This window comes from Dermacentor silvarum, chromosome 3 (assembly GCF_013339745.2).
Source record: "Dermacentor silvarum isolate Dsil-2018 chromosome 3, BIME_Dsil_1.4, whole genome shotgun sequence".
NCBI classification, from domain to species: Eukaryota; Metazoa; Arthropoda; class Arachnida; order Ixodida; family Ixodidae; genus Dermacentor; species Dermacentor silvarum.
The window spans coordinates 17,373,690-17,397,724 of NC_051156.1; the positions used below are offsets into that span (position 1 = coordinate 17,373,690).

General features: G+C 51.6%; 1 protein-coding gene across 1 annotated transcript in view; it reads left to right on the forward strand.

Annotated features, from left to right (window-relative positions):
* LOC119445354 (inversin) overlaps positions 1–24,035 on the forward strand; it is a 369,285-nt gene that overhangs the window by 10,679 nt on the left and 334,571 nt on the right. Inside the window, exon 2 of the mRNA XM_037709663.2 lies at positions 23,136–23,237. Coding sequence (XP_037565591.1) covers positions 23,136–23,237 — 102 coding nt within the window. The remainder of the gene's footprint in view (positions 1–23,135; positions 23,238–24,035) is intronic.

The window sequence follows — 24,035 nt, forward strand, 5'->3', positions numbered from 1 at the left end:
GTGCGCCAATACGTCGGATTATCTTATATGGTCCGAAATAGCGACGCAACAGTTTCTCGCTAAGTCCTCGTCGGCGTATCGGAGTCCAGACCCAAACACGGTCGAGAGGCTGGTACTCGACGTAGCGTCGTCGAAGATTGTAGTGTCGGCTGTCGGTCCTCTGCTGGTTCTTGATGCGCAGGCGGGCGAGCTGTCGACCTTCTTCGGCACGCTGCAAATAAGTGGCAACGTCGAGATTTTCTTCGTCAGCGACGTCCGGTAGCATGGCGTCAAGCGTCGTTGCCGGGTTCCTTCCGTAGACCAGGTTGAACGGCGCCATGTGCGTCGTTTCTTGCACGGCCGTGTTGTATGCGAAGGTCACGTACGGAAGGATGGCATCCCACGTCTTCTGTTCGACGTCGACGTACATTGCCAGCATGTCGGCGATGTTCTTATTTAGGCGCTCGGTGAGGTCATTCGTCTGCGGGTGGTAGGCGGTGGTGCGGCGATGGCTTGTCTGGCTGTATCGCAGGATGGCTTGAGTTAGTTCTGCCGTAAAGGCCGTGCCTATGTCAGTGTTGAGGACTTCTGGGGCACCGTGACGCAGGAGGATGTTCTCAACGAAGAATCGGGCTACCTCGGCGGCACTGCCTTTGGGCAAGGCTTTTGTTTCGGCGTTGCGGGTGAGGTAGTCTGTAGCGACGACGAACCATTTATTCCCGGACGTCGACGTCGGAAAAGGCCCCAGTAAGTCCATCCCGATCTGCTGGAACGGTCGGCGAGGTGGCTCGATTGGCTGTAGAAGTCCGGCTGGTCTTGTCGGCGGTGTTTTGCGTCGCTGACAGTCTCGGCATGTCCTTACGTAATGGGCGACGTCGGCAGAGAGGCGAGGCCAGTAGTATTTTTCTTGTATCCTCGCGAGAGTGCGGGAAAAACCGAGATGTCCAGCCGTTGGGTCGTCATGGAGAGCTTGCAGAACCTCTGGACGCAATGCTGAGGGTACCACGAGGAGGTAGTTGGCTCGGAGAGGCGAGAAGTTCTTCTTTAGGAGAATGTCATTTTGCAAGAAAAACGACGCCAATCTTCGCCTGAACACCTTCGGCACAATGACGGTCTTGCCTTCCAGGTAGTCTACAAGGCTCCTTAGTTCCGGGTCGGCTCGCTGTTGTTCGGCGAATTCGTCGGCACTGATGGGTTCCAATAAAGTGTCGTCATCCTGGCCGTCTTGTGGCGGCGGTTAGACGGGGGCGCGAGACAAACAATCGGCGTCAGCGTGCTTTCGCCCGGATTTGTAAACGACGGTGATGTCGAATGCTTGAAGTCTCAGGCTCCATCGTGCGAGGCGACCTGAAGGATCCTTCAAGTTAGCTAGCCAACACAAGGCGTGGTGGTCGCTCACAACTTTAAAGGGCCTGCCATAGAGGTAGGGGCGAAACTTTGATGTAGCCCAGATGATGGCGAGGCACTCCTTTTCTGTTGTGGAATAATTTGCTTCCGCCTTCGATAGCGACCGGCTAGCGTAACTTACAACCCTTTCTAGTCCGTCAGTCCTCTGCACAAGCACGGCGCCGAGTCCTACGCTGCTTGCGTCGGTGTGGACTTCGGTATCGGCATTTTCGTCGAAATGCGCAAGTATTGGCGGCGATTGCAGGCGTCGCTTCAGTTCTTCAAATGCTTCGACTTGCGGCGTCTCCCACTTGAACTCGACGTCGGCCTTCTTGAGATACGTCAGGGGCTCAGCGATCCGTGAAAAATTCTTGACGAAGCGCCTGTAATCGGCGCACAGTCCAAGAATTCTACGCACTGCCTTCTTGTCAGCGGGCGGAGGAAAGTTGGAGATGGCCGCAGTTTTCTGAGGGTCGGAGCGCACTCCAGACTTGTTGATGACGTGGCCCAAAAACAAGAGCTCCTCAATGCGAAGCGGTACTTTTCTGGCTTCAACGTGAGTCCGGAGGTCTTGATTGCTTGAAGAACTGTTTCAAGGCGCCGCAGGTGTTCTTCGAAGCTTGAGGCAAACACAACGACGTCGTCCAAATAGACGAGGCAAGTCTGCCAATTCAAGCCTGCCAGTACTGTATCCATGACACGTTGGAAAGTGGCAGGCGCCGAGCAAAGACCAAACGGCATGACCTTGAACTCGAACAGTCCGTCTGGTGTTATAAAGGCAGTCTTCTCCCGGTCCCTCTCGTCGACTTCGATTTGCCAGTAGCCGGTTTTGAGGTCCATTGACGAAAAATACTTTGCGTTGTAGAGTCGATCCAAGGCGTCGTCAATCCGTGGGAGGGGGTATACGTCCTTCTTCGTGATTTTGTTGAGGCGACGATAATCGACGCAGAAACGTAGGGTTCCATCCTTCTTCTTCACTAACACAACGGGGGACGCCCACGGACTCTTGGACCGCTGGATGATGTCGTCGCGTAGCATTTTGTCGACTTGTTGCCTTATGGCCTCGCGTTCGCGCGCCGAAACTCGGTACGGGCTCTGACGGAGTGGCCGGACATTTTCGTCGGTTGTGATGCGGTGCTTGGCGACAGGGGTTTGTCGAACTTTTGACGATGACGAGAAGCAGTCCTCGTATTGCAGGAGCAGAGCCTTTAGTTGTTCTTTTTTATGCCTGGGAAGGTTCTGATTGACGTCGAAAGCTGGTTCAGGTACTGTAGTCGTCGTTGTATGTGCACTGGAATCCGTGAAGGCGAAAGCACTGCCGGCTTGTACTATTTCGTCGATGTAGGCGACTGTGGTGCCTTTGTTAATGTGCTTGTATTCGGGGCTGAAGTTCGTGAGCATCACCCTTGCTTTGCCTGCACGTAGCTCAGCTATGCCTCTAGCGACGCAAATTTCACGGTCGAGCAGTAAGTGATGATCGCCCTCGATGACGCCCTCCATGTCTGCAGGCACTTCGGTGCCGACGGAAATCATTACGCTGGAGCGAGGCGGAACGGTGACTTGTTCTTCAAGCACATTCAAGGCATGGTACCTTATGCTTGTATCCGGTGGTATCGCGTTGTGCGTTGAAAGCGTTATCGACTTGGACCTTAAGTCGATGACTGCACCGTGTTGATTTATAAAGTCCATGCCTAGGATGACATTCCTGGATCAGTGCTGCAGGATTACGAAGCTCGCCGGGTAAGTGCGGTTGTTTACCGTGACTCGCGCTGTGCAGATTCCAGTTGGCGTTATTAGGTGGCCTCCCGCTGTCCGGATATCGGGTCCTTGCCAGGCTGTTTTCACCTTCTTCAACTTGGCGGCGAACGGGCCACTGAAGACGGAATAGTCGGCTCCAGTGTCGACGAGAGCGGTGACGTTATGACCATCGATGAGCACGTTTAGATCGGTAGACCGGCGTCTGGCGTTGCGGTTAATTCGTGGCGTCGGATCACGGCTGCGTCGGCTTGCTCTGCTGCTGCTGCTACGTCGCGTCGGAAGGTCTTCGTTCGGCGGCGATGTGTTGTCAAGGCTGTTGCTAGGCGGCGTGCTGATATCTCGTCGTGATGATTCGCGAATCGTCGTCGTCGTCGTCGGCGGCGGAGGATCTTCGGCATTGCGTCGTACAGCAACCGCACCTCAATCGGTTGCTGCTTTTAGTTTCTCGGGTATGGGCTGGGAGATCGGCCCCGGGTTGGGCCGGCATACAGGCGGCGATGTGGCGAGATGTAGCGGCTTGGTGACGGCGAGCGTGAGGGTCGTCGTGGTTGCCACTGGGCTCCAGCAAGGTAGTCGGCGATGTCACGTGGTCGCTCGCCAAGCTGTGGACGTGGCGCGTTGACGGCGAACCCTCGTAGGCCCATCTCGCGGTATGGGCATCGGCGGTAGACATGGCCGGCTTCCCCGCAGTGATAGCAGAGCGGGCGGTGGTCGGGGGCGCGCCAAATGTCTGTCTTCCGCTGGGAGCTGCGCTGGGCGACGGGCGCGCGTGCTGGCGGCGGCGGCGGTGGACGACGGAACTGCGGCGTTACGGGGCCCTGGCGCGAGCGCGGAGGGGGGCCTTGACGACGGGCGACGGCGGCGTAGGTCATCGCTTGCGGCTGTGGTTGAGGCGATGCCGGGACTTCTGGCACTTCCAGTGATCGCTGAACCTCTTCTTTAAGTATGTCAGCGATTGAAATCACCTGAGGATGCAATCTTGGGAATAATTTCTGTAGTTCTTCCCCTACAACCGCTCTGATCGTCTCGTGCAGGTCGTCGGCGCCTAGAGCTTGAGCTTCGGCGTAGTTTGTCAGTGCACGGCGGTTGTATTGCCTGGCTCGCATTTCAAGCGTCTTCTCGATCGTTGTGGCCTCCGAAACAAATTCTGCCAGATCATCTATCCAGTGAATAGATGCTCTTTGACGCCCCGCATCAAGAACCGAACTTTCTTTTCCTCGGACATATCGGGGTCGGCGTGGCGGAAGAGGCGAGTCATCTCCTCCGTGAAGATTGCGATGTTCTCGTTCGGCAATTGCACTCTGGTTTCTAATAAAACTTAGGCCTTTTCTTTTCGCACGACATTCGTGAAAGTCCTCATGAAGTTCTCACGAAACAGGTTCCACGTCACCAGGGTGGTCTCTCTGTTCTCAAACCAGGTCCGAGCAGCATCATCCAATGAAAAATAAACATGGCGCAGCTTGTCGTCGTCGCTCCATTTGTTGAACGTCGCGGTCCTTTCGTATGTCTCCAGCCAGGTTTCAGGGTCTTCAGCGGATGATCCACGAAAAGTCGGTGGCTCCCGAGGTTGCTGCAGCAGGATGGGGGATGCTGGTGCTGCCATTTTGGTCGTTGACTTGGCCTTGATTGCAGTGGTCTTTTCGGGAAGAAGTCCGAACTACGGCTAGCTCGCTGGTCCTTGGCGACGTTGGTCTCGTTCTCCGGTTTCGGGCTTGGGTCGCGGCTTTGCGGGGGCGTTCGGTGCATGAACGAACTAGCACCTCCACCAGATGTCACGTAGTAGTGACGGTAGAGAAAACAGTCGAAAAACTGTGTATGACGAAACTGGTTGTTTATTGGGCGAACCTGTGCCCACAAAAGCAAGCTACACTCAACGCACAACGATAACGGCGAACACAGTCGGCGATCGTCGAAAATCTGATCAGCGGCGAAACGCGTCGGCTTATATACCTGAGTCATCGAAGGTTCCAGATTAATCCCTTATGCCCGCGGGTCTTCCAGAAAGTTATAGACAATTCGCGTTGGTCATACAATCAGATAACATAAGCGTCGGTGAAAACAGGCAACGGAAAGAAGCATCGATAACGTTCCAGAAACTTCCTATACAGGCGCGTCCTGCGCCGGGCGATAACGTTTAACATTTGTTAGCCGTTAGAAAGCGGCCGCCGGTGAAAGATAAACATGTATACGTGTCAATACATCCAAACCGGACATGTACGCGTATTATACACTGCTCGGATAATATGCCAATGGTGTAAGACTTTTTGCAAAACTCCAACGGTTATTGTACACTGTAAATTCCCACATGGAATTTATTGGCCTGATGCTGTTTACAAAACTGCGATATCTGCTATTAGTGCCAAGTTACCAATTTATGAACTTTTTGCTTCTATTTTTTCGAGAGAACTGACTGTTGGGCTAGTTGGTCTTGCATTATGGTAATAGTAGCTTAGCACAAACTAATACACCGACACAAAAGACAAAGTGGACAAGGACAGGCGCTACTAGCAACTGTTTATTCACATGCCAGCCGTCGATATTTGTATAATTTGTTGCGGATGCGCGCCGTTGCATCATCGCATCACGAGGGAAGACACCGCGGCACAAGGCTCGCGCATATCTGGGCGGCTTGCATGAATCCGTACTCAAACAAAGGCAAGCTTATCGCAGCTTCGATAATATTTAAATACAACTGTATATTCCCTTGTATAAATAATGTCTCCTCCAGAGCCAAACGAGGCGTGCAACCTTTGCTGCTTCCTATGATCTTTGTCTCCCGAAGTCATGATTCGCAGCCACAAGTTTCCACTTTTCGTCGTATTTTGTAAAAAAAAAATATAGATAAAAATTTAATTCTAATAAATATTAATGGCTTTCTTGGGTGTTACGGGCCAAAACCACGATACGATTATGGGGCATGCCACAGTGGAAACTCCAAATTAATTTTGACCACCGCGGACATTTTTGCATTTGGTCTTCATCAAATTAAAACCCGTGACCTCATGGTCAGCAGCGCAACGCAGTAGCCGCTAAGCCACCGCGGCGGGCTTCAAATTATTTTGTTTCGGAGGCTAGAAAATACCTTTCTCTCTCGAGTGCACCACATTTTATTCAAATTGAGTGGTTGTATAATAAAGGTATTTTTGCGTTTCACGCATATTTCAATTATAAAATAAAATTGGTGTTTGCCGGAGTTAAAGTTTCCGTTGCGGACCCGGAATGCTACGCATGTCGTCAGTGCAGCAGACGATGCGCAGCGCAGTAACCAAGACCTGGCTGCAGCGCTGCTACGTCACGGGACCAGCTTTTGTGTCATCCGGCTGTGCCATCCGGAGCTGTGAAACTGAATTCTGTTTCAGTAACGTTGGCGCTGACAACCAATTTTTGTTGTGTGTGGACATTAATGCACATGGTGTTCTTGTTTTTTATTGCGATAGCAATTATATGGACACTCCAAGTGGATTTCAGCCGTCGCCATCGCCGTGAGGTTCCGTATAAAGTGCAAGGGCGATAAAATCGTCGCTGAGCGCCGTATGCTACATGTGAGAGTGAAAGCACGCGATGGATGCGCGCTTTCACGGAGAGCGAACGCCCAGCGGACAGCAAACACGACGTCTTCCGTTGTGCAAAGGGCCGTGGAAGGATGGGAGGGAGGGAGGAGAGGCGACGTTTAGCTGCGGCACTAAATGCATATCTTGTGACCGGGCGCAAGGGGAACTGGCCACTCCATCTCCCACGCGAAAGGAGGAAAGCGGGAAGGCAGCGCGTGAGGGAGGGTGCGTGGCTTCTACTCTGCCAGGCACTGCGTACTTTTACTTTTCGCTGCTGAGAGCTGTCGCGCGCACCGTATCTTGAAAGCGATCTCCACACGGCTCTGACCTTTGTATGCGCTGTGCTTTCGCCGCTCAGTTTCCGTTGAAGCGATAGACCACACGAACCTTCGGTCACTGCTCCTGGCGCGCTTGCTGACGCTAGCGTTTTGACAGTGGTTGTATGCGGTCATTGAGTGCGATCTATTCAAGTTTCCTTGTGCACGCTGACGCCACCCTATTGAAAAATACATATGCCCCATAACTCCCATATCCAATTATCCGATATGAAACATAGGATGCCATACAAAAACACGTTTTTCCTATATGTCATATGATGTTATTGGATATAGGAGTTATGGGGGAATACGGGGCTTTTCAGTAGGGCATGCGTGTTAATTCAGTTAGTAAGTGAATGTGTACAAATTTATGCAGCCGATAAAACTACTATCCCTACTCCGTATAGTTCTCTACTAATTTGGTATCGCAATTGATGCTTCGCCTTTCGGGCGAAACTGTGACTTTTAACAGAATTTTTAATATCACCCGTGGCATGTAGCACAATTGTGCTTCTTGAGCTAGATTATTCTCAGAGCAGACATCACTTTGACGGAAAATCAAAATGACTATTTGAATAACTTCTAAACTAATGGAAGCGCACGTTCAGGTCAGGGTGTGATTTATCACAATGATCAAGCGCCACGGAAGCGGTCCACCAACAAGCAGAGCGAGCGTGAGCACCAACACGACTTCTTCTACCTCTTTTGATGGCGTCCGTGTTTGTCACTACCAGTGATTCCACTCCTGCGCCAACTGCGCCAAAGTGCGCCAAATGGGATTTACTGCGCCATCCTGATACAATCGACGAAAATTGCGCCTAACTGCGCCAAACAGTCTCGGATTTGGCGACGTCTATCGCCGACAATTGGAGCAACGGGGAATTAAAACGTGCAACGCGATGATAGGGCTAGCCTTAGTTGCGAACAGGAGACGAAACAGCACTAGCGCGTGCGTCCCGATTAAGGGGGGACGCGGCTTTCGCATCGCGAAAAATGGCAAAAAATTTTTTGAAGATCACATTTTCAATTTCTGTAACTCTTATTTTATCTGATTCCGAAATATCATCCCTGAAAAGCAAGTAGAAGTGCTCTAAAGAAATTGTTGTATCAGCCAAGGTGCCGAAAAATTTCGCGTAAATCGCGAAAAAACGGCGTTTTTCAAGCCACGATGTCTCCGGAACGGCGCAGCCGAGCGCCGCCATCTTGGACTCGTTGGAAAGAGCATTTCTCCGTCTTCAAATTTGCCGCTTCAGCTATCTCCTCCATACAGAAACAAGCACAGAAAAAGCAAATGATTGAAGGTCGTGCCGGAGCCACCGATTGCCCGCGCCCGCCACGTGACTCCAGCGCGGTTCGCCAATTGGTCCGGTGCTCGCTTCGCGATGGCGTCGTCTGCACCGCTTGTTGCGGTCTCTTCGCGATCTCTGGACAGTTTCCGTAATCTCGACTAGTATTAGAGCGGGCGCTACGTGGACATCGCAGTAGCGTGGCCGATCCCGCTTTTTGTAGACGTCTCAGACCCGCGGCCAAGCATTCGGAGCATCGGCGACGCGGATTCGCGACCTAGCTTCGGGCACGGAATCCTCGGTCACGCGGCTAAGCCTTTCGCGCGTAGGCGTCTCTGACTCGGCGATCAAGCACATTGCGCGCAGGCTTCTCGGATCCTTGCCTATGCTTAGGAGGCGTTGCCTAAGCATTTCGTGCATCCGCGCCTCCGACTGCGCGACTAAGCACATCGAGCGTCGACTCCTCGAGCCCGCGGCTACGCATTTCGCGCGTCGGCACATCGCTCAGCGAGTCTCGACTCCTCGGACCCGCGGCTAGGCACTTCGCGCGTCGGCCCTGCGAGCCTCAACTCCTCGAGCCCGCGGCTAGGCATTTCGCGCGTCGGCACCTCGGAAGGCGCGACTAAGCTAATCGAGCGTCGCCTCCTCAAGCCCGCGGCTAGGCATTTCGCACGTCGGCACATCGCTCACCGAGTGTCGACTCGTCGGACCCGCGGCTAGGCACTTCGCGCGTCGGCACCTCGAGCGTCGACTCCTCGAGCCCGCGGCTAGGCATTTCGCGCGTCGGCACTTCGCTCATCGAGTGTCGACACCTTGAGCGTTTATTCCTCGGACCCGCGGCTAGGCATTTCGCGCGTCGGCCCCTCCGACTGCGCGATTGAGCTTACCGAGCGTCTATTATTTGGACCCGCGACCAGGCATTTCGCGTGTCGGCACCTCGTACCCGCGACTTAGCACATCGTGTGCCGACTCTATTATCGTAATGCCACGATATCTCGTAACAATACCTATCTACCACCCCTTCATAAAGAGAACCTCATCATAAGCTCTGCTCACTAGACCACTTGGGCTGGCACAGACACCTGGCTGCAGAAGTGAGGCATCATACAAAAGTACAGGCTGGAAAGCACCTAGCAGCTGCATTGCTGCCTATCTATCAGTGACTCTCCTAACCTCCATGTCAATGGAAGATGATTCAGAAGGCTGCTGAGAGCCTTCATTCAGTAACATGGTCGATTCTACCAAAAGAAAACAATGCCTCACTGACTGCACTAGAGACTGCTATCAATGAGACAGTCTGCAGGTACAACGCTAGAACTACTGTATATTTATGCCCACATAGTTCTGCACCTCACTTGGTTTGAAACCCAGGCACCATGCTCTTTGTAGAGCAGCAGTAAAGAATGCCATACAAACATGAAAAACGCAGAACAAAGGCACAGCAGCCCAGAGGCCACATGATGCGGGAACGGTCCCACATTTGCGACGCAACAGCGGTGCTACCAATGCATTGGGTACTATGGGAGCTTAACAGCCGGGAAGACGCAGCGCCCGGGAACGTAACAGTGGGGTTCTACTGTCGCTTGTTTGAAGTGCAGCATGACATGTGATTATAATAACTGCATGCCGCCAATGTGTCCATCATTTCTGTTTATGGATATACGGAATGACATCTGGGAAAACTAGCAATATATGACACGATATCAATTTGTGTGTGTGTGTGTGTGTGTCGCATGTACACTCGTTTTTTTTAAATACTTCAGGATGTAAAAAATCAGCTGCTCCAAGCTGCTCCCAAATGCCAAATTGCCTGCTCCAAAGTGCTCCAAAATGAAATTTCTGATGCTCCAAAAATTGCTCCAAATCAGAAGTCCGCAGTAGCATCACTGGTCACTACAATTACCCTTCCCTCGGTAATAAAGGAGCCAACCTGGCGACCTAAGGAGACGGTGATACTGGCGGGTCGTAGTGCGGTTTCAACCTTTTGACGTGAACCATTTCGCGGCGGTCTTGACAGTGTTTCTGGCGGGCCTGGTCTTGCGAGGTAAGTGAGCGTGTGAGCTGGCGACATTCCTCAGCGTAGGTGGCGACTTCAAATAGAGTCATGGATTTGGAGGCGTCGGGGCGGTATGGGAGGAGAGTGTCCATGAAGGATGAAGGCTTACGGCCGTAAAGAAGGAAGAAGGGGGAAAATCCTGTGGTAGACTGAGTGGCACTTTTGTAAGCTTAGGTAATCAAGGGTATACTATCTGATTCCATTTGGTATGGTGAGCGGAAAAGTACATGTCGCCTAGTGTGCACTTAAAGCGCTCAGTTATTGCGTTCGTTTGGGGATGATATGTGCTGGTAGTTCTACCATCACGTAGAAGAGCTTCTACGGCTTCGGAGAGGAAGGAACATCCGCGATCGCTCACGAGGCGCACCGTGGTGAAGAAGGAGGTTATGGAGGATGAACAAGGTCACTTTACCTGATGTGCCAGACGGAAGCGCTGAAGTTTTGGCGTAGCGAGGGCGGCGGTCCACAGCGACGATTACCCAGTGATTACCATTCGGAGTATTTGGAAGGGGTCCGTACAAATCGATTCCAATGTGATCGAAAGGCTTGGTGGGACAAGGCAGGGGTTGGAGCGGCCCAGTCGTCGCGTCAAGTGGGCTTTTGCGGCGTTGGCACTCCGAGCACGAGTGGACGTACTGTCGGATGAAACAGTACATTCAACGCCAGTAGTACTGACGCCGCAGGTGTACGTAGGCCTTTAATACACCGGGTAGTGCGTCGAAGCTTGGAGTTTGTGGTATAGGGTGACGGCTCAGACAGGTCGTCGAGGAGAGAGGATCCTGGCGCTGCTCGGATGACATGTTGGCATACGTAAGAGACGAAGAATTATAGCTGCGGGCAGACGCAGATCAGGGGGTCACGGGCAAGTGGAGAGCGGGAAAGGGCGTCGGGATCTTCATGCAGTGATTTAACTCCTGCCCCAACTGCGCCGAAGTGCGCCAAATGGAATTTACTGCGCCATCCTGATACAATCGACGAAAATTGCGCCTAACTGCGCCAAACAGTCTTGGATTTGACGGCGTCTATCGCCGACAATTGCACCACCGGGGTATGAAAGCGTGCAACGTGATGATAGGGCGAGCCTTAGTTGCAACCTTACTTGCGAATAGGAGACGAAACAGCACTAGCGCGTGCGTCCCGATTAAGCCACAGCGCCACGCACGGCGCCGACGCGGCGTCTGCCTTGCAAGTTGGCTCGATGGCGACGTGCGGTTTCTGCTGAGGCTCGTGGCTTCAAGGTCAATTGGCGATTCATTGGCCGACGTTATCTACTCCAGAAACGTAGCTAGTACAGTAGAACCACGCTGATACGTTTTTCGCGGGACCATAAAAAAAGAAACGTAAGAGCCGGGAAACGCAAGAGTCGAGAACCAGAAAAAATTTAGAAATGAGAGTAGTGTTATACTGCACACAATATTATTTTAATTCTTATGTGTGAAAAAAAGTCGTAGTTTGGCCCTTGCGATTGCAAATTAGTAGGCAGCTCTACAAAGTAAGTGTTATAGCAGTTTTATCGTCCGTATAAAGTTGTAAACATTCGCTTATTAACTATATTAACAAGAATGGTGTCAGCGCGCACAGGCAAACATGAACACATCACACTCGATGAGCGCGGACACGCGCTGTCAAACGCTGGCGTGAGGATGCACCATAGCAGCAGCGAACGAAGTGACCTTCCTACTGGTGTCTATCGCTCCCACGCAAACTGAGCGCTGAGAACACAGCACGAACAAAGCTACGAGCCGCCGACGCAGCTACACTGCCTAGACTCTGCCCCCAACGCAGATCACCTTCCGCGCGCTGCCGCGCGCGCGGAAGGTGATCTTATATGGTCCGATCTTATATGGTCCGTCGGATGATCTTATATGGTCCGAAATAGCGACGTAAGAGTTTCTCGCTAAGTCCTCTTCGGCGTATCGGAGTCCAGACCCAAACACGGTCTCCGGGCTGGTACTCGACGTAGCGTCGTCGAAGATTGTCGGTGATGAGGACTTCTGGGGCACCGTGACGCAGGAGGATGTTCTCAACGAAGAATCGGGCTACCTCGGCAGCACTGCCTTTCGGCAAGGCTTTTGTTTCGGCGTAGCGGCTGAGATATTCCGTAGCTACGACGATCCATTTATTCCCGGACGCCGACGTCGGAAAAGGCCCCAGTAAGTCCATCCCGATCTGCTGAAACGGTCGGCGAGGTGGCTCGATCGGCTGTAGAAGTCCGGCTGGCCTTGTCGGCGGTGTTTTGCGTCGCTGACAGTCTCGGCATATCCTTACGTAATGGGCGACGTCGGCAGAGAGGTAAGGCCAGTAGTATTTTTCTTGTATCCTCGCGAGCGTGCGGGAAAAACCGAGGTGTCCAGCCGTTGGGTCGTCATGGAGAGCTTGCAGAACCTCTGGACACAATGCTGAGGGTACCACGAGGAGGTAGTTGGCTCGGAGAGGCGAGAAGTTCTTCTTTAGGAGAATGTCGTTTTGCAAGAAAAACGACGCCAATCCTCGCCTGAACACCTTGGGCACAATGACGGTCTTGCCTTCCAGGTAGTCTACAAGGCTCCTTAGTTCCGGGTCGGCTTGCTGTTGTTCGGCGAATTCGTCGGCACTGATAGGTCCCAAGAAAGTGTCGTCATCCTGGTCGTCCTGTGGCGGCGGTTCGACGGGGGCGCGAGACAAGCAGTCGGCGTCAGAGTGCATTCGCCCGGACTTGTACACGACGGTGATGTCGAATGCTTGAAGTCTCAGACTCGATCGTGCGAGGCGACCTGAAGGATCCTTCAAGTTATCTAGCCAACACAAGGCGTGGTGGTCGCTAACAACTTTAAAGGGCCTGCCATAGAGGTAGGGGCGAAACTTTGATGTGGCCCAGATGATGGCGAGGCACTCCTTTTCTGTTGTGGAATAATTTGCTTCCGCCTTCGATAGCGACCGGCTAGCGTAACTTACAACCCTTTCTAGTCCGTCAGTCCTCTGCACAAGCACAGCGCCGAGTCCTACGCTGCTTGCGTCGGTGTGGACTTCGGTATCGGCGTTTTCGTCGAAATGCGCAAGTATTGGCGGCGATTGCAGGTGTTGCTTCAGTTCTTCAAATGCTTCGACTTGGGGCGTCTCCCACTTGAACTCGACGTCGGCCTTCGTGAGATACGTCAATGGCTCAGCGATCCGCGAAAAATTCCTGACGAAGCGCCTGTAATAGGCGTACAGTCCAAGAAATCTACGCACTACCTTCTTGTCAGCGGGCGGAGGAAAGTTAGAGATGGCCGCAGTTTTCTGAGGGTCGGGGCGCACTCCTGACTTGTTGATGACGTGGCCCAAAAACAAGAGCTCCTCATATGCGAAGCAGCACTTTTCTGGCTTTAACGTGAGTCCGGAGGTTTTGATTGAAGAACTGTTTCAAGGCGCCGCAGGTGTTCTTCGAAGCTTGAGGCAAACACAACGACGTCATCCAAATAGACGAGGCAAGTCTGCCACTTCAAGCCTGCCAGTACTGTATCCATGACGCGTTGGAAAGTCGCAGGTGCCGAACAAAGACCAAACGGCATGACCTTGAATTCGAACAGTCCGTCTGGTGTTATAAAGGCAGTCTTCTCCCGGTCCCTCTCGTCGACTTCGATTTGCCAGTAGCCGGTTTTGAGGTCCATCGACGAAAAATACTTTGCGTTGTAGTGTCGATCCAAGGCGTCGTCAATCCGTGGGAGGGGGTATACGTCCTTCTTCGTGATCTTGTTGAGGCGACGATAATAGACGCAGAAACGTAGGGTTCCATCCTTCTTCTTCACTAACACCACGGGGGACGCCCACGGACTCTTGGACGGCTGGATGATGTCATCGCGTAGCATTTCGTCGACTTGTTGCCTTATGGCCTCGCGTTCGCGCGCCGAAACTCGGTACGGGCTCTGACGGAGTGGCCGGACGTTTTCGTCGGTTATGATGCGGTGCTTGGCGACAGGGGTTTGTCGAACTTTTGACGACGACGAGAAGGAGTCGTTGTATTGCAGGAGCAGAGCCTTTAGTTGTTCTTTCTTATGCCTGGGAAGGTTCTGATTGACGTCGAAAGTTGGTTCAGGTATTATAGTCGTCGTTGCGGGTGCACTGGAATCCGTGAAGGCGAAAGCACTGCTCGCTTGTACTATTTCGTCGATGTAGGCGACCGTGGTGCGTTTGTTAATGTGCTTGTATTCGGGGCTGAAGTTCGTGAGCATCACCCTTGCTTTCCCTTCGCGTAGCTCAGCTATGCCTCTAGCGACGCAAATTTCACGGTCGAGCAGTAAGTGATGATCGCCCTCGATGACGCCCTCCATGTCTGCAGGCACTTCGGTACCGACGGAAATCATTACGCTGGAGCGAGGCGGAATGGTGACTTGTTCTTCAAGCACATTCAAGGCATGGTACCTTATGCTTGTATCCGGTGGTATCGCGTTGTGCGTTGAAAGCGTTATCGACTTGGACCTTAAGTCGATGACTGCACCGTGTTGATTTATAAAGTCCATGCCTAGGATGACATTCCTGGAGCAGTGCTGCAGGATTACGAAGCTCGCTGGGCAAGTGCGGTTGTTTACCGTGACTCGCGCTGTGCAGATTCCAGTCGGCGTTATTAGGTGGCCTCCCGCTGTCCGGATATCGGGTCCTTGCAAGGCTGTTTTCACCTTCTTCAACTTGGCGGCGAACGGGCCACTGAAGACGGAATAGTCGGCTCCAGTGTCGACGAGAGCGGTGACGTTATGACCATCGATTAGCACGTCTAAGTCGGTAGACCGTCGTCTGGCGTTGCGGTTAAGTCGTGGCGTCGGATCACGGCTGCGTCGGCTTGCTCCGCTGCTGTTGCGTCGCGTCGGCTTTCGGCGGCGAAGTGTTGTCGTCAAGGCTCTTGCTAGGCGGTGTGCTGGTACCTCGTTGTGATGATGCGCGAATCGTCGTCGGCGGCGGCGGCGGAGGATCTTCGGAATTGCGTCGTACAGCAACCGCACCTCCATCGGTTGCTGCCTTTAGTTTCCCGGATAGGGGCTCACGGACCGGCCCCGGGCTGGGCCAGTGTATGGTCGGCGCTGCGGCGACAGGTAACGTCCTGGCAGTGGCGTAGCCAGAAATTTTGTTCGGGGGGGGGGGGGGGGGGGGGGGGGGGCTGACGTTGCAGCGCGGCCTCCTCCTTATAGAATTTGTCGAGGGATCAAATACATGAACAATGTATTGATCATGGCAATGGCATTGTATATTAGATGCTGCAAAGGAATTATTGAACGCTACGCACTGTCTAGTAAAATATGTATTTTTTTCATAAAAGAATATATTCGTATGTGCCAAAAATCGTGGCAGAAATAACTGATAGCAATGCTTCCGCGTTTTTTTTTGTCTATTTAATAAGTAAAGAAAATATCACACGAACTTGAGAACTATATCAGTTCGAAACCAGCAAAGCAGTGCATGCAGCTGATATGAAAAACGTAAAGGCCAAGAAATGAATAAGTTGAGGACACACATTTTGATGAATCTGTGTCATTGAAGAACTTTTTTTACATGTTTGCACATATGCAACGGCGAGGAAAAAAACTCAGTGACGTTGTCCCTCGTTGAAATAGATTGCGCAGGAACAGCTATTACCGGTTGTCTATTGTAATTACACCGAGATTACACTCGCAACACTGAGTACAAATAAAAAGTAAGAGTTCTGCAAAATATACATTAGAAATGCGAAGATAGAATGAAATATACAAAGTCGAAGATACAACTTCAAGGGCAAAAAAGTGTCGTTGGAAACAAAGTTCACTGCTTGTATACACAAAACCTCGCAACAAGATATTGAAATATAGGTCTAAGTCTCCAATAAATCTACGTATTTAAGCAAACGTCACTGTATATAATCCGTCAAACAAGACAAATAAACACGTTGCGCAGTCACAGATAGTAAACTTCGCAACAGAAAGACAGATGGTCTAGGCAAGAACAAAACTATGATCGCAGAAATCGTGATATGTACTCGCGCCATGCAGTGGTCGCGATAGCGCCATATGGGTAGAATAATAGAGGAATAATGCAGAAATCAGTATGACAATGTGTTTTAACTGCCTGCACAACGCTAACAATTATTCTGCACCCACAATCAAAGGAGGGTATTGCTTCGTTTCTAAAAAGAAATAAAAGCAGGTAGCTAAAAAGGAAAGATAAGGACAAACGAAAGCCGCAGATTATGCGCCAAGTTGAACCACCCAATATCCGAGATTGTTTTTGGCAAACGCCGCGTGGGCCGAGCTTTCAATGAGCAAGGTCGCTCAAAATTCGTTATTGATGTGCTCGTAATTTTCGCATGATAATTTTGATCATGATGCTAACTGCTAGAATAAACGGCTAAAATTTCTGCGGTTTTAAAAGCTAACGAACAGTCATACGTTTTCATAATTACGAGCTTATGGACCGGAAGGAACAGAGCTTTTTACTTGCATTGATTTTTTGCTGCTTCGCTATCTAAAGGACAAACTTCTCTCGGCGGGGAAGTTGACCGAAGCGGTCAAGACTTCGGACACGTTGATGCCGACGTCTCTGTGGGTGTATAGAAGCGCCAGCCTAACCATGTGTTCCACAGACATTGTAGAGCGCAAGTAGTCTTTTATTTATTTATTTATTTATTTATTTATTTATTATTTATTTATTTATTTATTTATTTATTTATTTATTTTACCCTGCGAGAAGATACACGTATAGATTGAGCACCAATACAATACTCTAACAAATCAAATCAGTACACTTTTGTTAAAAATATTCTCTCTGCGCTGGCAGAGGTCACTGGAAGGATGACTAGAATCTGCAGCAGTTTGTACACATTTACACAGAACCTGCAGTCACAATGAGAGAGGGCATATATTCCGGTGCTAAAACCTAAAACACTCCCTCGATGTCGTTGGCATCCTTGCTTAGGTACCTTGCACAAACAGTGGGCTGTTCGATTCCAGCGATGTCCGTCGTTTCGTCAGGAAGTATGGACGAGCAGCCTGCTTTTGCAACTAGAGTCTATTTGATAATTTCACCACAGATTTCTATAATTTGGTTTTGTGCATCTGGACTTAGATACCGAGGCATTACTGGGGCATTACTGGGGCAACTTTCCAAATGGTTCCTCAGATGTGTATCTCCACAATCAGCTCGCATGCGAAGAAGCGCTTTGAAAATACCTGTATTTTCAGCGGGGGCTATCCTTTAATCCATAGGTCCACTGTCCCTGTGGCCACAGAGAGCCAGACCTTGTCGCCCGCAAAAAGAATTTTCTCAATAATAGGCCATTTACTTTGTTCTGTTTTCTCATATTTTACTTTGTCTGCCCTGGTCCAGCTGATCGATCACATTGGGCACGCTTCGTGAAAATGTTTGGAGAAAATTATCAGCTGCTAGCTCACAGTCACGGTGATGTTTAGTATTTTCGTATGTGTGGAATATTGCGAGCGCGTGCTTTCATTTCTGGAACGGCTTGGTCACGAGGGCTCCGGTGCACGCATGTTGGCCCAAGTGTATAAGAGCATTAAGCCCATAAAGTTCCAGAATTGAAAATATTTAAAAGCGCGCCTTTGGAAATGTCAGTGAACCTTTCGCGTCAAAAGTTTATGAGAACATTATACCCAGAAAGTTTCGTAATAAAAATCCATGCGCTCCGTATATTCCGTGGCCGCTGCGAGATGCCGCAACGCGCCCGCTCGCTATCAAAAAGCCCTTGAAAGTTTGTGCTCGGATGGGGCTCCTTGCGTTGCGTGACTCCAGGTGCAAGGGTGTTGCCACGAAATCCAGCCCGAGTTCGGAATGTTCGTGCCAAAATGCCCTTTCGAGCGTGAAAAAGACATTGTAGACAGAATCCAGAGTGATTCCCGGCGTCGGTGGTAGTTTTGGTCGGCGGTGCATGCCGGCACGAAAAAATTTCGGGGGGGGGGGGGGGGAGGGGCTGAAGCCCCATCAGCCCCCTCCCTGGCTACGCGAATGCGTCCTGGTGACGGCGAGCGTGAGGGTCGTCGTGGTTGCCACTGGGCTCCGGCGAGGTAATCGGCGATGTCACGTGTCCGCTCGCCAAGCTGTGGACGTGGCCCCTTGACGGCGAACCCCCGTAGGCCCATCTCGCGGTATGGGCATCGGCGGTAGACATGGCCGGCTTCCCCGCAATGATAGCAGAGCGGGCGGTGGTCGGGGGCGCGCCAAATGTCCGTCTTCCTTTGGTAACTGCGCTGGGCGACGGACGGGTGTGCTGGCTGCGGCGGCGGCGGTGGGCGACGGAACTGCGGCGTTACGGGGCCCTGGTGCGAGCGTGAAGGAGGGCCTTGACGACGGGCAACGGCGGCGTAGGTCAGCGCTTCCGGCTAGGGTTGCGGCGATTGCGGCTGCACATCAGGAAGTCCAAGTGAGCGCTGAACTTCTTTGACGACGTCGGCGATAGATGCCACTTGAGGCTGCGACCTGGGAAAGAGCTTCTGCAGCTCCTCGCGAACAACTGCTCTGATGGTCTCGCGCAGGTCGTCGGCGCCTAGCGCTTGAGCATCGGCGTAGTTGGTCAGGACACGGCGGTTGTATTCCCTGGCGCGCATTTCAAGCGTCTTCTCGATCGTTGTGGCCTCGGAAAGAAATTCGGCGACAGTCTTCCGCGGGTTGCGCATCAATCCGGTAAATAGTTGCTTTTTGACACCCCGCATCAACAACCGAACTTTCTTTTCTTCAGACATGTCGGGGTCGGAGTGGCGGAAGAGGCGAGACATCTCCTCCGTGAAGATCGCGATGCTCTCGTTCGGCAATTGCACTCTGGTTTCTAAGAGAACCTCTGCCCTTTCCTTTCGTACGACGCTCGTGAAGGTCCTCACGAAGTTCTCACGAAAAAGATCCCACGTCACCAGGGTGGTCTCTGTTCTCAAACCAGGTCCGAGCAGCGTCATCCAGCGAAAGAAAGACATGGCGCAGCTTGTCGTCGTCGCTCCATTTGTTGAACGTCGCGGTCCGCTCGTATGTCTCCAGCCAGGTTTCAGGGTCTCCAGCCGATGATCCACGAAAGGTCGGTGGCTCCCGAGGTTGTTGCGGCAGGATGGGGGACGCTGGGGCTGCCATTGGAGTCGTTGACTTGGCCTTGATCGCTGTGGTCTTCTCGGGAAGAAGTCCGTACTCCGGCGGAAGTCCTTCCTGCCTACGGCTAGCTCGCTGGTCCTTGGCGACGTTGGCGTTGTCCTCCGGTTTCGGGCTTGGATCGCGGCTTTGCGGGGGCGTTCGCTGCATGAACGCACTAGCACCTCCACCAGATGTCACGTAGTAGTGATGCTGAAGTCAACAGTCGTAAAACTGTGTATGACGAAACTAATTCTTTATTGGGCGAACCTGTGCCCACAAAAGCAAGCTACACTCGAAGCACAACGAAAGCGGCGAACACAGTCGGCGGTCGTCGAAATCTGATCCGTGGTGAAACGTGTCGGCTTTTATACCTGAGTCATCGAAGGTTCCAGATTAATCCCCAATGCCCGCGGATCTTCCAGAAAGTTCTAGGCAATTCGCGTCGGTCATACAATCAGATAACATAAGCGTCGGTGAAAACAGGCAAAGGAAAGAAGCATCGATAACGTTCTAGAAACTTCCGATACAGGCGCGTCCTGCGCCAAGAGATAACGTTTAACATTTGTTAGCCGGTGGAAAGCGGCCACCGGTGAAAGATAAACATGTATACGTGTCAATATCATAGTCTTGGAGACGTGGAGCCCAACGAGCCAGGGGACCAGATGGATCTTTGAGGCAAGACAGCTGGCACAGGGCATGGTGATCAGTCACGTCGAATGATCGGCCGTAGACATAAGGTAGAAATTTTGTGATCGCCCAAACGATGGCTAGACATTCTTTCTCCGTAGCAGAATAGTTTGCTTCCACTTTGGTGAGGGTGCGGCTGGTGTAAGAGACTACGTACTCGTCGAAGCCAGACTTGCGTTGGGCATGAATAGCGCCGAGGCCGACAACGCTCGCATCCGTGTAGATTTCTGTAGGAACAGCCTGGTCAAAATGGCGCAGAATAGGAGGTTGTGTTAGGAGATGGCTTAAAGTGGCGAATGCGTCGTCACAAGCGGGAGACCAAGCCGAGACGTCTCGTCTTGGTTGTTGACGAGAAGCTGTGTCAAAGGGCGATGATGGGCACAAAGTTGCGTACAAATCAGTGAAAATACGAACAAAGGCCGAAAAGCTGCGGAGTTCTTTCCTTTTATTCGGCCTGGGAAATTCGGCGACGGCTCGAAGCTTTGCAGGGTCGGCAAGAACACCATCCTTGCAAACAAGATGGCCCAAGATGGTGAGCCGGCGTGCAGCAAAATGCCACTTCTTCAAGTTGAGTTGCAGCCCAGCATCTTTCAGGCAAGTGAGGATACTTGCAAGGCGGGTGAGATGAAAATCGAAGTCCCTCGAAAGGACTACGACGTCGTCTAGATGACAAAGGCATGTGTGCCAGTTGAGGCCTCGAAATATGTTGTCCATGGGGCGTTCTAAAGCGGAAGGCACATTGCAAAGGCCGAATGGCCTTTGGCGCGATCAGATGTATTGGCGCGGTCAGACTCACCCATAGGTACTTGTCAGTACCCCGATCGAAGATCCAAGGAAGAAATAAACTGCCCTTTGCAGGCAGTCGAGGGCGTCGTAGATTTGAGGCAGAGGATAAACACCTTTGCGTGTGATTTTATTAAGGCGCCGATAGCCTGCACAGAATATGATGCTACCGTATTTTTTCTTCACCAGTACAACTGGGAAGGCCCACGGGCTGTGTGGCGGCTGTGTGAATAAAATAAGAGGGCTGTATCACGCCGCCTTGAAGCATATCGTTAACCTGGTCGTCAGTGACACGGTGTTCTGCGTACGAGACTTGATAGCGCGCTGGCGCAAAGGTGCGTGGGTGTCGATAGCGGATGTGCGGCCCGAAGAACGTTGTTGATGGTCAAAAGATGTCCTTAAACGGTTGAGGAGCTCCAAGAGCTGGTTGTCGGAGAGTTGGGAATCAATTGATGGGTTGAATATATCTGAGGAATGACGAAGCAGCTCAGGTAGCCGAAGTATTGCTGGCGACAGGGAGGTCGGTCATATCATCGGGCAGTTTATGAGGATAAACCGAGTCAATATCCTCAAGTCGACCCAGACATTCACCACGGAATTAGGTGGCTGACGAAGGTAACTGATTCGTAATATAAATGGTTTCGAAAAAGTTTTCAATTGTGAGAACAGCAAAAGGAAAGAGGAAGTTCTTGCGAGAGGCGAAGGCTTCGGAGGGTGAAAGCAGAGCGGTAGAGTAGGGAGGGAGAGTCGCAAGAGAATGGCACGAGAACAGAAGCGAAAGGAGCTGTCTGCGGCGACGACCACTCGGGGAAAAGGAGAAAAAAATATCACAGCATATCCACGGGGTGAATGATGATGAGTGGGCGAAGCTCCGGAGGGAATCATCGGATCTCCCGCTTAAGGGGACGCTAGCACAAACGCGTTAGAAACGTGCAGTACTCTCTAGTAAGGGGGAGCGGCCACAGCGTCTTACGCAGCCATTTACACATGCCGGAACGTGCACCGCGTTTGCCGACGCCATCACATGACTGCTGAGAGAGTATACCCCCCGTATTCATAAACGCTCCTCGACTTGAACTTGACTTGCCACCGCCTTGGGCAGCGCGTTCGAAACGCGTTGAAGGTAAGGCGGAGAGGCCACAGCGTCTTACACCAGCTTCTTACACGGGCCGTAACGCGCTAGCACAAACGCGTTAGAAACGCGCTAGAAACGCGGCCTTTCGTTAATGTTGGGTATTTATTGCCATCGTGGTGCGTGTGTCTATGTGCGCTTCGTGGCGTAGTGGTTAGCGCCGCGCGTTCGGAAGCGAGGGGTCCCTGGTTCGATTCCGCGCTACGGACACAACTTTCGGAATTTTTTTTTTCATAAAACGCCGGAAGCGTTCTCCGGAATCTGGCTTCCGGAACCGGAAGCTGGCTTCCGGAACCGGAAGCGGAACCGGAAGTGGAAACGGAAGCGGAAGTCGGCTTCCGGTTATACTATATGTATACATATATATGTATATATGGGTATACATACATATACGGACACACAACGCCATCTATTGAGCAATTCATAAAACTAGACGTGGCTACCTACTACGACGGGGACGAACGGGTGCCGCTATAAGGAGCTTCGCCCCTAAAACATGGCTCAGACCACATATCGGCGATAATACAAGTTCGGCACGCGCACAGTCAACAATGGCATGGTGTGTGGAAATCTCAGCCCAGAATGATGTCGTATGAGCATGGTGAAAAGACGACAAATTGAACGAAATACAAAACATCGTGAATGACAGGCTGAGCTGTGTACGACACAGAAGGCTGGACGTAGTGTGCGGCTGCCGCATGCATGGAGACGTCAGAAAGCGGAATCATAATCTTTCTAAACTTGCGACATAGTTCACCACTGAGCACAGAGACAGCAGCTCCGGTATCAACAAGCGCTTGCACAGCGACACCCTCAATATACACGTTGATGTCAGCAAGAAAAAACGGAGGCCTTGCAGTTTTCGACACGAGCACAGTTCTTGCTTCCGGAACTGCGACGGTCAATTTTCCACTTCGACGGGCTGGGGGCGACGGAGCCTAGGAGAAAGTGAACGGTGACGTGGGGATAGCGACCGTCGTCGCTATCCACACGGCACATGTATTTGAATAGGCGGCATTGGAGTTGGGCCCGAGCTAAAGCTTCGGGTAAATAAATTTGCTTCTGACGACAAGAAGGCAAATGGTGCTGCCGAATTTTGTTAAAATTGGCATGTCGGTTCAGACCTTTCAGCCCCTCATGTTCTTGCAGGGTGCGAATGCGTTGATGCAAGATGTGGATGGTCGCACGGCGCTTCACCTGTGCACAGCCTCTTCTCAGCTGGCTGCATTGGGATGCACCTGTCTGCTCCTGGTGAGTGCTCCTCGTGCTTATCCCTGGTCATTCTCGCCGGGCTGTTTCTTCCCTCCGCTGCAATTACTATGTGCAGTCTTTCCAGAACGACAGGTGGTGTCTCCTCTCTTCGCGATGCTCATAGTTGCTTCCCAAGCATGTGGTATGCGTGTGAGCTTAAATGCAACATTTGAGCGCACGGCCCAGGCTGAAAATAGTGCATATGCGAACATAAATGCTGTGGGCAGTTGGAGATGCGCACTTTATCTGCGAAAGTCACAATCGCTGCACGAGTGCGCTTCTGTGCAATGCCATCAGCCACTGCGTGATCTCAGTTGCTGTTGTGTGGGGCACGTGTTGTATGGTCGTAAAGTGAAGTGTCCTAATAATGCGTCCACTATTAGGCCAAACTTTTTCGCAAAGGGGCCGCACTAGCAACAAATGGGTGGTGTCAAGGGCCAGGAAATGAAAAACTGTATTAAAATTTATTAAAATTAGTAAGTAAATGTACCGTGCCTAGAGTAGATAAATTGTATTCCAATTAATCGGCATACTTTTGTCAAATAGGTGCGTTGACCTTCTCTCATATAATCTTGAAAAGGAGCAAATTAACTATCTTAGGATTACAATTTTGCTTTTACGCCAAGTTTTCGTGGCTATGTCGTTTTCAAATAATAATAATAATATGCATTGGTGCTGCAGCGAAAGCAGTATCAGAAATTAAAGAAGTGCAGTCGACTTCCAATAATTCGACCCTGGCGGGACCGACAAAATTGATCGAAATAACCGTCGGGTCGAATTAAACAACACGCAAAAAGA